This window comes from Haplochromis burtoni, unplaced genomic scaffold (assembly GCF_018398535.1).
Source record: "Haplochromis burtoni strain Fernald_Lab_line unplaced genomic scaffold, NCSU_Asbu1 Contig_443, whole genome shotgun sequence".
Classification (NCBI taxonomy): domain Eukaryota; kingdom Metazoa; phylum Chordata; class Actinopteri; order Cichliformes; family Cichlidae; genus Haplochromis; species Haplochromis burtoni.
Window position 1 is genome coordinate 188,090 of NW_024582804.1, and position 12,442 is coordinate 200,531.

At 40.0% G+C, this 12,442-nt stretch overlaps 1 protein-coding gene across 1 annotated transcript; it reads left to right on the top strand.

The window, feature by feature from the left end:
* The first annotated feature begins 342 nt into the window (after positions 1-342).
* Positions 343-7,827, top strand: LOC102306885 (calsequestrin-2). The gene is made up of 11 exons (XM_005945144.3): positions 343-809; positions 3,174-3,258; positions 3,368-3,468; positions 4,843-4,951; positions 5,641-5,714; positions 6,215-6,345; positions 6,440-6,485; positions 6,622-6,676; positions 6,781-6,881; positions 7,013-7,087; positions 7,169-7,827. Exons 1-11 carry the CDS (start codon positions 567-569, stop codon positions 7,382-7,384), a joined length of 1,236 nt encoding a protein of 411 aa, XP_005945206.1. The 5' UTR covers positions 343-566; the 3' UTR covers positions 7,385-7,827.
* Positions 7,828-12,442: the final 4,615 nt, after the last annotated feature.

A 12,442-nucleotide genomic window follows, 5' to 3' on the forward strand; every position in this document is an offset into this window, starting at 1 on the left:
TAGATAGATAGATAGATAGATAGATAGATAGATAGATAGATAGATAGATAGATAGATAGATAGATAGATAGATAGATAGATAGATAGATATTAGAAAGTTATTTACAACATAAGGCATGATTTTCAAACGTACAAACACTGCCACATAGGTAATGACGTTACTGATTTAGTGGTTGATAAAATCACGAGTTTATTTCAAGGGCATGAACAGCATCCTCATGAATTATTATCCGTCAAATGTGCTCAATATAATGAGTTTCTCCATCACAGAGAGAAAAGGAGGAGGAAAGAGACCCTCCTGAGATTTGGGCAGTAAGTGACAGAGAGAGGAAGAGACAGAAGACAGGTGGAGAGGGAGAGCTATCAAAAGAGGGCAATAAAAAGAAGCAGGGGGTCCAGTGAAATATTAGACAGAGTATTTCAGATTTGCTGGAGATATAATAGAGATCAAATCTGTGGATGAATTGCAGATCTCATTCATAGCCAATTTCTTCAAGTTTGGTCTTGAGAGGATCTTGGATTTTTATTTTTTATTTTTTTGCAAACACATCCACACCTGAACAAAAATGCAACACATGTGGCTCTCTCTTCTATCTGGCCTCTGCCTTAACCTGGTTTTCCTTTGCAGTGCCGAGGAAGGTCTAGAGTTCCCCAATTTTGACGGGAAAGACAGGGTGATGGACATCAATGAGCGCAACTACAAAAAGGCTCTGAAGAGATATGACCTGCTGTGCCTGTTCTACCACGAACCTCTGCCGGCCAACAAGGGTCTTCAGAAGAGGTTCCAGATGACAGAGCTGGTGCTGGAGGTGAGAAACTGGTTGAGGTTGGGTATGTGTCACAGACTGCAGGGCAAGTGGCTCGGTGATGATATTCATTGTGTGTTATAAAATGGAGTTAACTGTGAAAGGAAAGTGAGAAATGTGGAAGTATAATGATGTAATCTACTTTTTTATAGAGTTTTTTTTTCACGTTTTGATAAGCATTAAACAGAAAGGCTAACTCATGTGGTTCAGGCGTTAATGCTCCATAAAGAATTCTTTCTAATGATGAATTATAACACAAAGTGCCTTCTCTGCTTGAAAAATTAGATTTGGGAGAAGCAGTTATTAGGATTGCTGATTCGTTTTGTGTTTATTGACCAGTTGATCAACAGTTGCTTTGTGGTAAAAAATCACATTTCCAGAAGCCTTAGCAGTACTTAGCATTCTAACATACTAAACATATTGCCTATGAGGATGATGGTATTCGTATTTAGGCCAAAGACCAATATAGAGCCTCACACATTAGCTCTGTAGCTTTAGACCACATTGGATAGGCAAAAAAATATATCCCAAGGTGAATGTTAATCCCTGTTAACCCTATTCCTGACTCTAAGGGGGTCACTAGCGATCTGCTGGATGTTACTATCATGAAGCTTCATAAACAATGAACTGGTTTTGAAAACTCTTTGCAAAATTCATTGATCCTGAGTTTTTCAGGTTTGCAAATACCTGGAAGCTATGGGAAATGTATCACCACTGATCAAAGAAGACATGAGGAAATGAGAGATGGATCTGTTGTGGCATACCGGATGCTGAGCTATAGCTCAAATCCCTGCAGATTACATTCTGCCATGCAAAGTAGTCACTGATACTTTCCGTTCTAGAAATCAGACAGCGACTGCCCCATGTTTCCTCTGTCTTCTTGAAGTATAGACTCTCTCCTTAGACTGGATCTATGTTTTACCTGTGCACACTCTTAACTGGCAAGCAGTCCTTTTAATCCCATTTTGTGCTCTCCGCTGTGGTTTACATATATCCAGGGATTGTTTCTAGGTCATTTTGTTAATTATAGCTTGTTCCCAATTCTCTTTACTATCTTCCTTTGAACTAGAAATCAGAAGATTTGCTCTCACACTCCTTTCCTTCTCATATTGGAGGCATTTTTTATTTGTTAGTATTCACCTTTGGCAACATTTTCAGTTTCACATTTCTGTCATGTTTCGTGCACTCTTGGAAAGCAGAAATACACAAAGTAAACCCCCTCCTCAGTGGTTTTCTAAATCTGTTATCCTTCCTCAACAACTGCAAGCTGAAAGGCAAGCAGTCCTGACTCACAGCTTCCTCCTAACAAGAAAACTCCACAGGGGGCTCTCAGTACACAGACATCTTGGTAATGAAAAGATGTATTGACGAAGACGGCTGCAGCTGTGGATGTCGGCTCAAGTACACAGCATAGAAGTCAGAGCTAAATCAAAGCGCTGAGCAGAGGGTGTTCACACCAGTGTTTCTTATCTCAAGGTTTACTTACCAGGTGGTTTTAGTCCACACATGTCCACACTGTACAGTTTTATTTAAAAGTCAAATAAAAAGTCACCAACTATTATTTAATTTACCAGCTATGCTCTTGCGTCTTGCTCCCAGTTGCCAACACTGGTGTTTTACTGCACCTATTTCAGTGTCGAAGCCCCTAAACTGGCCAAAAGCCTCCCACCAAGAGCTGAGAGGAAGTACTCTCTGGCTACAACAATATCCTGAAGGTCACTATGAAACTTGACCCAGATTTGTACTTAATATTGACCTAAACCATAATCTTTTCCTAACCTAAACAACAAGGTTTAAATCCCAATCTGCTGCTGTTAGTATGGCTGAGGGTGTCACATGTGTTTGTTTGTATATGCATAACTCCTTACCAATCACGATGGTGACCTCTGCGATTTTAGAAAAGAGACAACATTTAGAACACGATGAAGAGATTTCAGAACATGAGGTATTTTGCCGTTACTGGATAGGACAGTGCAGAAAGTAGACAGGAAGCTGGAGAGAAAGTGAGGGGGATGACATACAGGAAACCGTCTGGGACAGACGAGTAGGCCGGGGTTTGACGAGCTGCTCAACCAGGTGAGCTATAGCAGCACTCTCAAGTCAGAATGTGGCAGGTGAGTTTGAAGATGAGGATGAGACAATCAGCTTCAAAACAATGGTCCATCCTGTATGACTGCCAACTTGGTGCAACAAGGCCCGACACAAAGAGTGAACATTAAATCTCATTTTTAACGTTTCATCCTAGATGCCATTCAGAAAATCATCCTGATTAGGTGATGTTCCTGATCTAGGTTTTTTTTAAAGTGTGTTTTATAGAGTATTTTAATAGAATCACAATACTGAATGAGTTGTTGTTCTTGAACACAGCTTACAGCTCAAGTCCTGGAGAACAAAGACATCGGTTTTGGAATGGTGGACTCCCAGAAGGATGTCAAAGTGGCCAAGAAACTGGGTATGTACTGCATCTGTGTTCCTCTTGGCTTATCCACTCCTATGGGTTTCTTATATCATTTTACTAGTAATGTATTGTTTTGAAAGTGTTGGATCTGTTGTCTAAATAGGATTGGAGGAGGTGGGCAGCTTGTATGTGTTCAAGGACGACCGTGTGATTGAGTTTGACGGGGAGCTCTCAGCAGACACTCTGGTGGAGTTCCTGTTGGATGTGAGTAGTAAAATCTGATGCTTTTCAGACGGCAGTTACATTACCCACAAAAACAATCAATCTTAGCCTCGTTAATTAGTTGAATCCCTAACATATCACAACTGCAACATCAATAAGCTCTTCAACAACACACACATTTTAGTAACCGTCATGTGTACCTCATATAAAAAAATGCACTGTAAACTAAGTTATCGGAAAAGTTAAGGCAGTGACACAACTGCTACAGGTCCCTTTTGATTAGAGTTAAATCTCATATACTTTTGATGATCTATCTGATTTTTCATTCACATTTCCCACAGGCTAAGATAAATTACCATAATATTAAAAGTAATGAGTTAAAATAAAACTCCCTTTTACTCAACATTGTTGGAGTTCTTTTTGTAAACATAAGAAGGTTCTGCCTTACTTTTGTTGTGCAAAAGTTTAGTGGAGACAGATTAAAGTTTGCAGAACTCACTAAGAAGCCTGTGCCATCTACTCAGGCTAAGCAATAGCTTAACAAGCCCCTTCACTCATGGCATCACAGCTTCTATCTATCTAATATGGATCAAATATCTATTACGCACAACTAGAGCTTTTTCTTCTAATATCATAACATCCACTCAGTAAGCTGTATTATTAAAAGACAAGTGCGAGCTAGAGCTGACTAATAGATTTCCTTTGGTTTTTGCTTTTACTGCTCTTCCTGCAGGCCTTTCTTTACTCTCTTTATTACTGCATGTGCAATATTCTCTACATTAATTCAGTCCTATTGACTATCAGCACATGCACACATTCACATTTAAACAATGCAACTGACGACAGAGAAATGTTACCTTTAAGAGGTGATTACTACCTCAAAATAGTGCAATTTGTTAAAAAACAAGAACTCCAATTTAAAAATATGAAAACTATTTTTAATTAATTTGAGCATTTGGGTTTACACGGCATATTGCACAAGATATGTATTTTAAAAGAACAGTGAATAGGGCCTTAATTGGGCCCCTGCTTCCTGATACATTTACTTCATTTTTATCTAAACTACACACTTTAAAGTTTTTAGGACTGCATCATGCACAAGTTCAGCATTATTGCTTTGCATTGATTATTGACTGACATGTATATACCTTCCAAGGTAGGTTTAGCGCAACAGTTACTTTTAGGTAACAGTACCCTGTATTTCAACTGTTAGGTGGATTATATTACCATAGCATGAGCCAAGCTAGCTGTTTGCTATCTTCAGTGCTAATGCTAAGCTAATCAAAGCTGCATGTAATTATGAGTCCACATTAAACAAAAGTGCATGAGACTGGAACTGATCCAACTATACCAAACTGATTAAGTTACTTAAATAATGACTAACATGTTTTCCTTCTGTGTTATACTGCTCCTTAGGTGTTGGAGGACCCAGTAGAGATGATCAATAATGCCATGGAGGTGCGAGCCTTTGAGAGGATGGAGGAAGACATCCGCCTCATTGGTTATTTCAAAGGAGAAGATTCATGTTAGTTTAGCATCAAACTCATATTTCAATATAATAATAACAACAATAATAATAATGGATTGTATTTATATAGCACTTTTCGAGACCCTGGAAGCGCTTTACAATTCTACTATTCATACACTCTCTTTCAGTGTACCATAAAGTTGTTTTATTGTGCTTCAGACATGTTAATGGACTATAGACGTTGATGGAGATATATTTCATATAGCCTTACTGGCTGCTAAATGAAAACCTGATTCTAGACTTTGCTAGTCTCACTCAGTCTCATGACAGCCTTTAAATAGCTTCTGGCTCCTCGTCTAATAGGTCAAACTGCAATTATAGTTCTTCTCACAAAAAAAGGAGAAAAAGTGAGGCAGGGAAGATACTATCTGGCCAATACGACGGTGGCACAAATTTTCATTATGAAGCCTATTTCTGTCCAGATATAGGTCGGTCCCTGGCGGTGACCTTGTTGGGAAGAGAACTAGGATCGTGTTACAAGTTTATAAAACTGTATTAAGGGAAAGTTGGTTACTGGGATGAAGATACCAGAATCTGATGAGAAATTGAATGAAGACACTGCCTTTCACTTCTTGCCTTTCTCATCACACCATCACTATAGAATGTCACTGCTGAACTTCAGCTTTTGTTCTTGTCAATCTCTCTCAAATTTATTTCCAGCTCTCATTTTTGTTTTTGTTTTTTAGATTTCAAGGCTTTCCAGGAAGCCTCAGAGCGGTTTCAGCCTTACATCAAGTTTTTTGCTACATTTGATAAATCTGTAAGTCTTAACAGAAAATATACTACACTGTACTTTGCTTTACAGTAACATGCACCATAATTACTTAAAACACACTAACCATAATAAATTAGAATATTGACTTAATTAAATGCAACTTAATTTCTGTGTTCAAATAACAAGTAGCTTGTTAGCTTACTTTTGCAAAAAGCTAGCATGGCTATATTCAAATGCATCAAAGTCTAGCTGCTAGCAGCTCTGAAATTCACTATTTAGCGCACTACATAGCATGTCACCTGTTGTTTAAAGTATGTAAATTAATGTTAGTGTTTGTTTTTTGTTAAATCTGGTCTCTTAGGCTAGCTGTTTCCAATCTTTATCTTCACATCGCTCCTCAAATATACGTTTCCGAAAAAGACTGGAGATAGCTAATTTAGTTGAAACTCTTGATTAATGAGCTTCACTTCAAACATTAAAAAAAAAACATGAAAACCATCCCTAAAACATTGAAGTGACATCTTGGCATTTAACTTTTTTTTAAGGTAGCCAAACATCTTTCCCTAAAGATGAATGAAGTTAATTTCTATGAGCCATTCATGGAGGAGCCGGCCATCGTGCCTGGAAGACCTCTATCCGAGATAGACATTGTTGAATATGTAACCCAGCACAGAAGGTTAATGTTATTTTTTTTTTCAAGTTTTATTAAAAAAACTTAAAATTTCAAGCATTTCTTTGTGTGAGATTTAATACAAATGTGCTTCTTACAGAGCTACTTTGAGGAAGCTCCGGGCTGAGAATATGTTTGAGACATGGGTGATTGTTTGGTCTTATTAGAGCAGATGAAAGCAGAAATTACATAGTATACAAGCACTTTCTTTAAATGTATTGAAGCCAACGTTGAATTCGAGGTACTAATTACTCTAAATCTTTAAATTCTTCCCATCTGTAGGAAGATGATATGGATGGAATACATATTGTTGCCTTTGCTGAGGAAGAAGATCCAGGTGTGCAGCTGTAATTCAGAGCTTTTTATTGTTTAACATTACACTTATTTATCTTGATTAGAAACTGGAGTTGAGTTCAGATAACTTTGTTGTCTCTTCCTTAGATGGCTATGAGTTCCTAGAAATCCTGAAAGATGTGGCCAGAGACAATACCAACAACCCAGAGCTGAGTATTGTCTGGATCGACCCTGATGACTTCCCTCTGGTTCCGTCTTCCTGTTTAACCAAATAGTTTTTAAAATGATCCCTTATAAACAATTTCTACACAGGAAAATTCTACCATTGTTTAAATGCAGAAAATGTCTGAAGTTAGCTTGGTTTATCTTGTCCTGACAGTTGACCACTTATTGGGAAAAAACCTTTAAGTTGGACCTGTTTAGACCTCAGATTGGTGTGGTCAATGTGACAGATGTAAGTAAAATATCAAACTCTAAGAAAACACCAAAATAAAGACTTTAAAGACATTAAATGTTGTGGTTCTCTGTTTTCCAGGCAGATAGTGTCTGGCTGGACATGTCCAATGATGAGGACCTGCCCACTGCAGAGGAGCTGGAGGACTGGATAGAGGATGTCCTGTCAGGGAGGGTGAACACGGAGGACGACGATGAGTCCGCTGATGAGCCCGAAAACCCTGACAGCTACATCACGGAAGACAGCGATGAAATTCATGACCTAGATGAAGGAGATAATGACGATAACTACAACTGACCCTCAAAGCTTTATATCCGTGCAGATCAGACCTGAACTAGCTTGGAACATCAGAATATGAGATTGTAGATGAATTCAGATGTCTCTCTTTTTTCCTAATGACTTTAAAAATGCTAAATTAAACAAATTCTAAAACATAGATGGTGTAGATGTTAGATGTTTTTGACTATGGTTGTAAAACCAAAGTAACAAATTAAGAGATGCTAAGACATCCCATGAAGCTGACAGGAATTATTCAGTGCGGTGATACATTTTTGTGTGTTTCTGACTCATGACACGTAGTGATTTGACCCGCATTTTTAAAATACAACAACAACAAAAAATTATTTTTAGCAACTTTAAGGTTTACGTGACCAAGATAGCAATGGCAACTTCTGAGTGTATGCATGTCTGTGAAAATAAATGTCAACCATTAAAGCTCAAACTGTTTCTTGTGACTCAATGTGTTAATATTATTTTATAAATATAAGATTTGCCTCAAACATGCAAACACATGCATATCCTTCAAACTTGTGTCCTCTACCAGAGGCCTGGGAGCTTGAGGGTCCTGGTTTGGTCCAGCTGGTTAGCCATCATTAGTTTGTCTGTACAGTATCTGGAAGTCTCACAGGACGCAGTCATTCTTAACCACCCTAGGGGGCGTCTCCCATTTTTACAGATGTTTCTGTATACTATGCTAACCACTTGGTTGCCTGTTAGCATCTTCCACCCTTCTGTATCCTGTCTGAGCTGGATCTTCACACAATGTGCACCTGGGTCTTGGTGTAGTAAACCCCAGCCTCTATCGATCTTGTGCTTAGAACTTGTTCCTGTGCTGACATGATTATTGCCTCTGTGCTGTTTTTCAGTCCCACTTTGTCCAGACATTGGTACATTTTTTGATATCAGCCATTTCTTCTCTCTGCTGGTGGTTTATGTCCTGCAAGGGCCCATCCTTCCATGATGCTTCTTCTCCTTGCTTCTCTTCTTTTTTGGCTTTCTGTTGCTTGATGTATTCACTAAGCCCATGACCAGCTGTGACCATCTTCCTGATGTACTCATGGATCTTTGTGTGGTTCTGACACTTCTTCCTTCTGCTTAGCCTACAGTCTTAGAATGTTGGACTTGGGATGAAACCCTTCATGCGTGTCCTGTCCTGATGTCAGTGGCTTCTATTTCCTCCTTTGGGCTAGTTATTATCCCAGCAGGGCATAAGTGTTAATTGCCTGGATCTTGTTATTCCCATTCAGCTGACTTCACTTACTCTCTGAAGGCATATATATATATATATATATATATATATATATATATATACATATATACATATACATACATACATATACACATACACACACACACACATGACATATAGTGATATACACGGTGCATCAAAAAAAAAAAAAGTGAACCCTGTGAGTATCTTCATTCCCTTCTCACCCTCATTAAGGAAGTCCTTACTTATTCCCAGGACAGATCAGATTGGCACATTTTCTCAGCCAGTAAATGGGTGTTTCACCTTGAATTATTCAAACACTGGTAAATAATTAAGTATTGTTATGCCTCCTAATGTGAGTAGGGACCTGGACGCTGGAAACTGGGGGAGGTCGGAGGTGAAAGAATCAGGGTGAGACAGGCTCAAACGCGGCACTCTGGGGTCCGACGAGCTGCATGACGATTGGACAGAGTCCTGATGAAACTGTAAGTCTAGGCATGAATTAATAATACAAGGCCGTGCAAGACTCGTTATTCCCCTGGAGGAGGATGTGATGTAGTGTGTCAACAGGATGTTTGTATCATGATGGGGGATTTGCAGTTAATCTATGCCAGGTGATGAGAAACATTCAAGTGTGTGCACATTTAAAACATGACCCTGGGGCAACTAGACATGTCATACTCTCTCGTGATGAGAAACAGCTAGTCATGGTACTGGTGTAAGTGTTGGATGCTGTGCGAGTGCTTTATGGTGACAAAGTCGCTGTGAATATCAGATGTGATGGGGTTTTACATGAAGACTGACCAAATGAAGGACAAGATCGATTTCTCTCCTTTCTCCCAGGAGAGGAGGAATTACAAAATCACACTGACTAAGGTTCAATAAAAACAGCAAAGAACAAAGAAAAGACCGGAGTAAGATGAATTAAGGTGCAGATTTCTGTTCAAAATCAACGCTACAAGAAGTAAGAGGGGATTTACTCTCATGTCTCCATCTACACATAACCAAGCCATTACACAAAAGTGAGAGCGAGAGAAATGAAGGGAAGAAAACATTCCATTTAGATGCAAATGCTCCTCATTTTCCTCTCTACCAATGTCTCTTCCTTCTCACCCAGGTTCTGCAATGGAGCAGGTGGGTACGGGAGGGGGATTAAGCCAAGGACAGATGAGTTCCGACAGGCGGCCTTGCACCCGGGGCTCACGGAGGGATGAGGTTGTTCGTTTTCAGCACTGGACAGCGACATTGACATTCATTTACCCACAAGGGCCGGCTGCGCCGCTCTGACAGGCTGACGGCAAGCCAATTACCGCTGAGCTCCATAACAACAAAAAGCCACCAAAATATGGCCAAAAAAGATGATATTTTGCTCAGGCGTGTCACTAAGCACGACCGGCCGCTTAATTTGCAACGACAGAATAGAGTGTTAGCGAGCATACAGCCAGGGCAGCGAACGAGTGCATATGAAGATAGCGATGATGTGAACAGAAGACTTGTTAGTTTGTGAGAAATGGAGATAAGAAAGGAAAAAAGACTACAACTGGGAACATTTAAAAATGGATCGCCACGGTGTAGAGTTGGACAGCAGGCTGTGATGTGTTTGCTGGAAAAATCTAACAAAAAAAAAAGTTAGAGTGAGTGTGAACTGTGATGGCGTAATCCTGGGTTACCTCGACACGTCACAAACACTTAAGGTAATCCTGGAAGTAAAAAGAGCAGCCCAGTACTCAGCAGCTTTACAAATGTTCATAAAAATGATTTATTTTTTTCTACAAACGCTAACGCTGTGAGACCGAAACACATCTTACATTGCAACGTCACGTTCATTATCAGAAAACCGCCCATCAGAAACCAATCCATGACAGAGGACTGTAACTTGGCAACAGTGTGACAGATGGTGGAGGAGGGGGTCGGGTTGGGGCTGGTTGTGTGAATTGGAATGGCACACACACAAACACACACACGCTTACATAAATAGATACAGTTTAAAAACAGGAGGCACCATCACATCAGGATCATACAAAGTTTAGTTAGTTGGTACAAAATCTGACCAATGACACGTGTTTAAAATTTAAAAAAGAAAAAAGAAAAAAGATTTGCTGTGGACGTGTCACACAGAAAACAGCACGTATCTGACTTTTTTGCAGGTGTTTTAACATTTTGTTTACAGTGAAATAATTATAGTATAAAATTACCAGTAGTTTTTTTTCTTTTTGTCTGAAAACATGCAGTGACAATGCTGTGTTGCATCACCAGGGGGCAGTAGGGGACAACCTTGCTCTCAGGCAAAGCTATACTGCTTGCATGTCTTCTTGAGCGTGCTCAGTGCGACTCTTCTTTTTTTCCCCCTCTCTTTGGTGATTTTACCAGATCAGTATTATCAGTTTCGACAGTAACAGAGGAACAGACACGTGTCATTTTAACTTCATTTAACTGTATTTTTCTGGCCTGCCGGTGTAAACCCATTCAGCAGGCGCGAGAATCCCTTCTGAGCCTTCCATGAAAGGACTGACCTCGAGGGAATTGTCAGACAACAGGGGTGAGACGAGGCAGTAAAGGAAAACCAGACAGTCCAGTTGGGAAGGAGGTTCCGCCCTGCTGCCGCAGCTCTCACTGCTGATAAAGACTCTGGTGATTTATCATCATACATAATGAAACCCTGTGAGCCCTGAAAGATGAAATCAGACTTTACATGTTGCTGTTTGTTTAAGCCATTTGTTTAGTTGCTCATCTTGCAAATTAAGCATTAATGTCTGTTTTCACTTCACTACAGAGGAAGAAAATTTAACATTTTCTCTTGAATTTTCAAATTAAAAGCATTGCAGCAGGGGTAAGTTAAAGATAAAAGGTGCATACTTGCACCACGTGTGCATACATATGTCAAAACCCAAACAAAACAAAGGAAACGTGGAGTGTTTGCAGACAGTAGTTTAGAAAAAGGAGGGTCAGTGCTGTGAAAATGGACACAATGGTAACTTAACGCCCACCTCACGCCAGGTGGGAGAGGTGTTACCTGTAACTTCAACCATTATTTGAAAACTGAGGTCTAAAGGAGAATGTACACACAATGAATACATCTGCTTTGTAACCCAAAGTCTGGAGAAATCAGTAGTACTTTTTAATTCCAACATGATGGCTGCGTCTCTCTTTCCCTTCCATCACGTCAGGCAGATGTGGGCGACATGAAAGCCCTGAGAAGGTTACTGAACCGCTGAGGCAGGGCAAATGTTTTTGGGCACGTGTCCATCTCAGTGCGTCTCCTATTATCCGGTTCATGCCAAGTTCACCCTGGTGTTCAAACACGGCACGCTTGCGTCGCTCCTGACTGGAGTGGAAATGTTTCAGATTTGTGCTCCGTTGCACCTGGAGAGGAACTGAAAACAACTCAAAGAGTCCCGACTTTGGTTGCTAAAATTAGCGCTCAAGGGCGTGGGCCGCACGCCACAGGATGGACATAGTGGAGTGTGACGTCTCAGCTGTCAGGAAAAAGTGTTGAGGAGACCGTGCCTCTTCCTTTATGTGCAGACTGAGATCATTCCCACCGTCATGTGAATGTGCATTTAATGCTGAAACTGAAGTTGTTTCATTCTTGTATATATAAGTCCATTTACTTTTTTTGGTGTCCAAAAATATTCAAATACTTCCAAGTGTACACAAAACAACAAAACAACACACTTTCCTCCTGTTGCTCTGTCCGTCTCATGGAAATCCAACACAAGAACTGCTCTCTGTGGAGATGTCAACCTTTAAATGCTCCTTGTTCCCATCTTGTTTGAAGGAGTGATTGTTTTGACACAAAATTACATCACACACACACACACACACACACACACACACACACACACACACACACACACACACACACA

Excerpts from the sequence above, each read along its gene's own strand:
- LOC102306885 (XM_005945144.3), top strand. The coding sequence starts at position 567 with ATGCAACACATGTGGCTCTCTCTTCTATCTGGCCTCTGCCTTAACCTG. Across the intron at positions 3,259-3,367 it reads CAAAGTGGCCAAGAAACTGG|GATTGGAGGAGGTGGGCAGC; the intron begins GTATGTACTGCA and ends TTGTCTAAATAG. Across the intron at positions 5,715-6,214 it reads TTGCTACATTTGATAAATCT|GTAGCCAAACATCTTTCCCT; the intron begins GTAAGTCTTAAC and ends CTTTTTTTTAAG.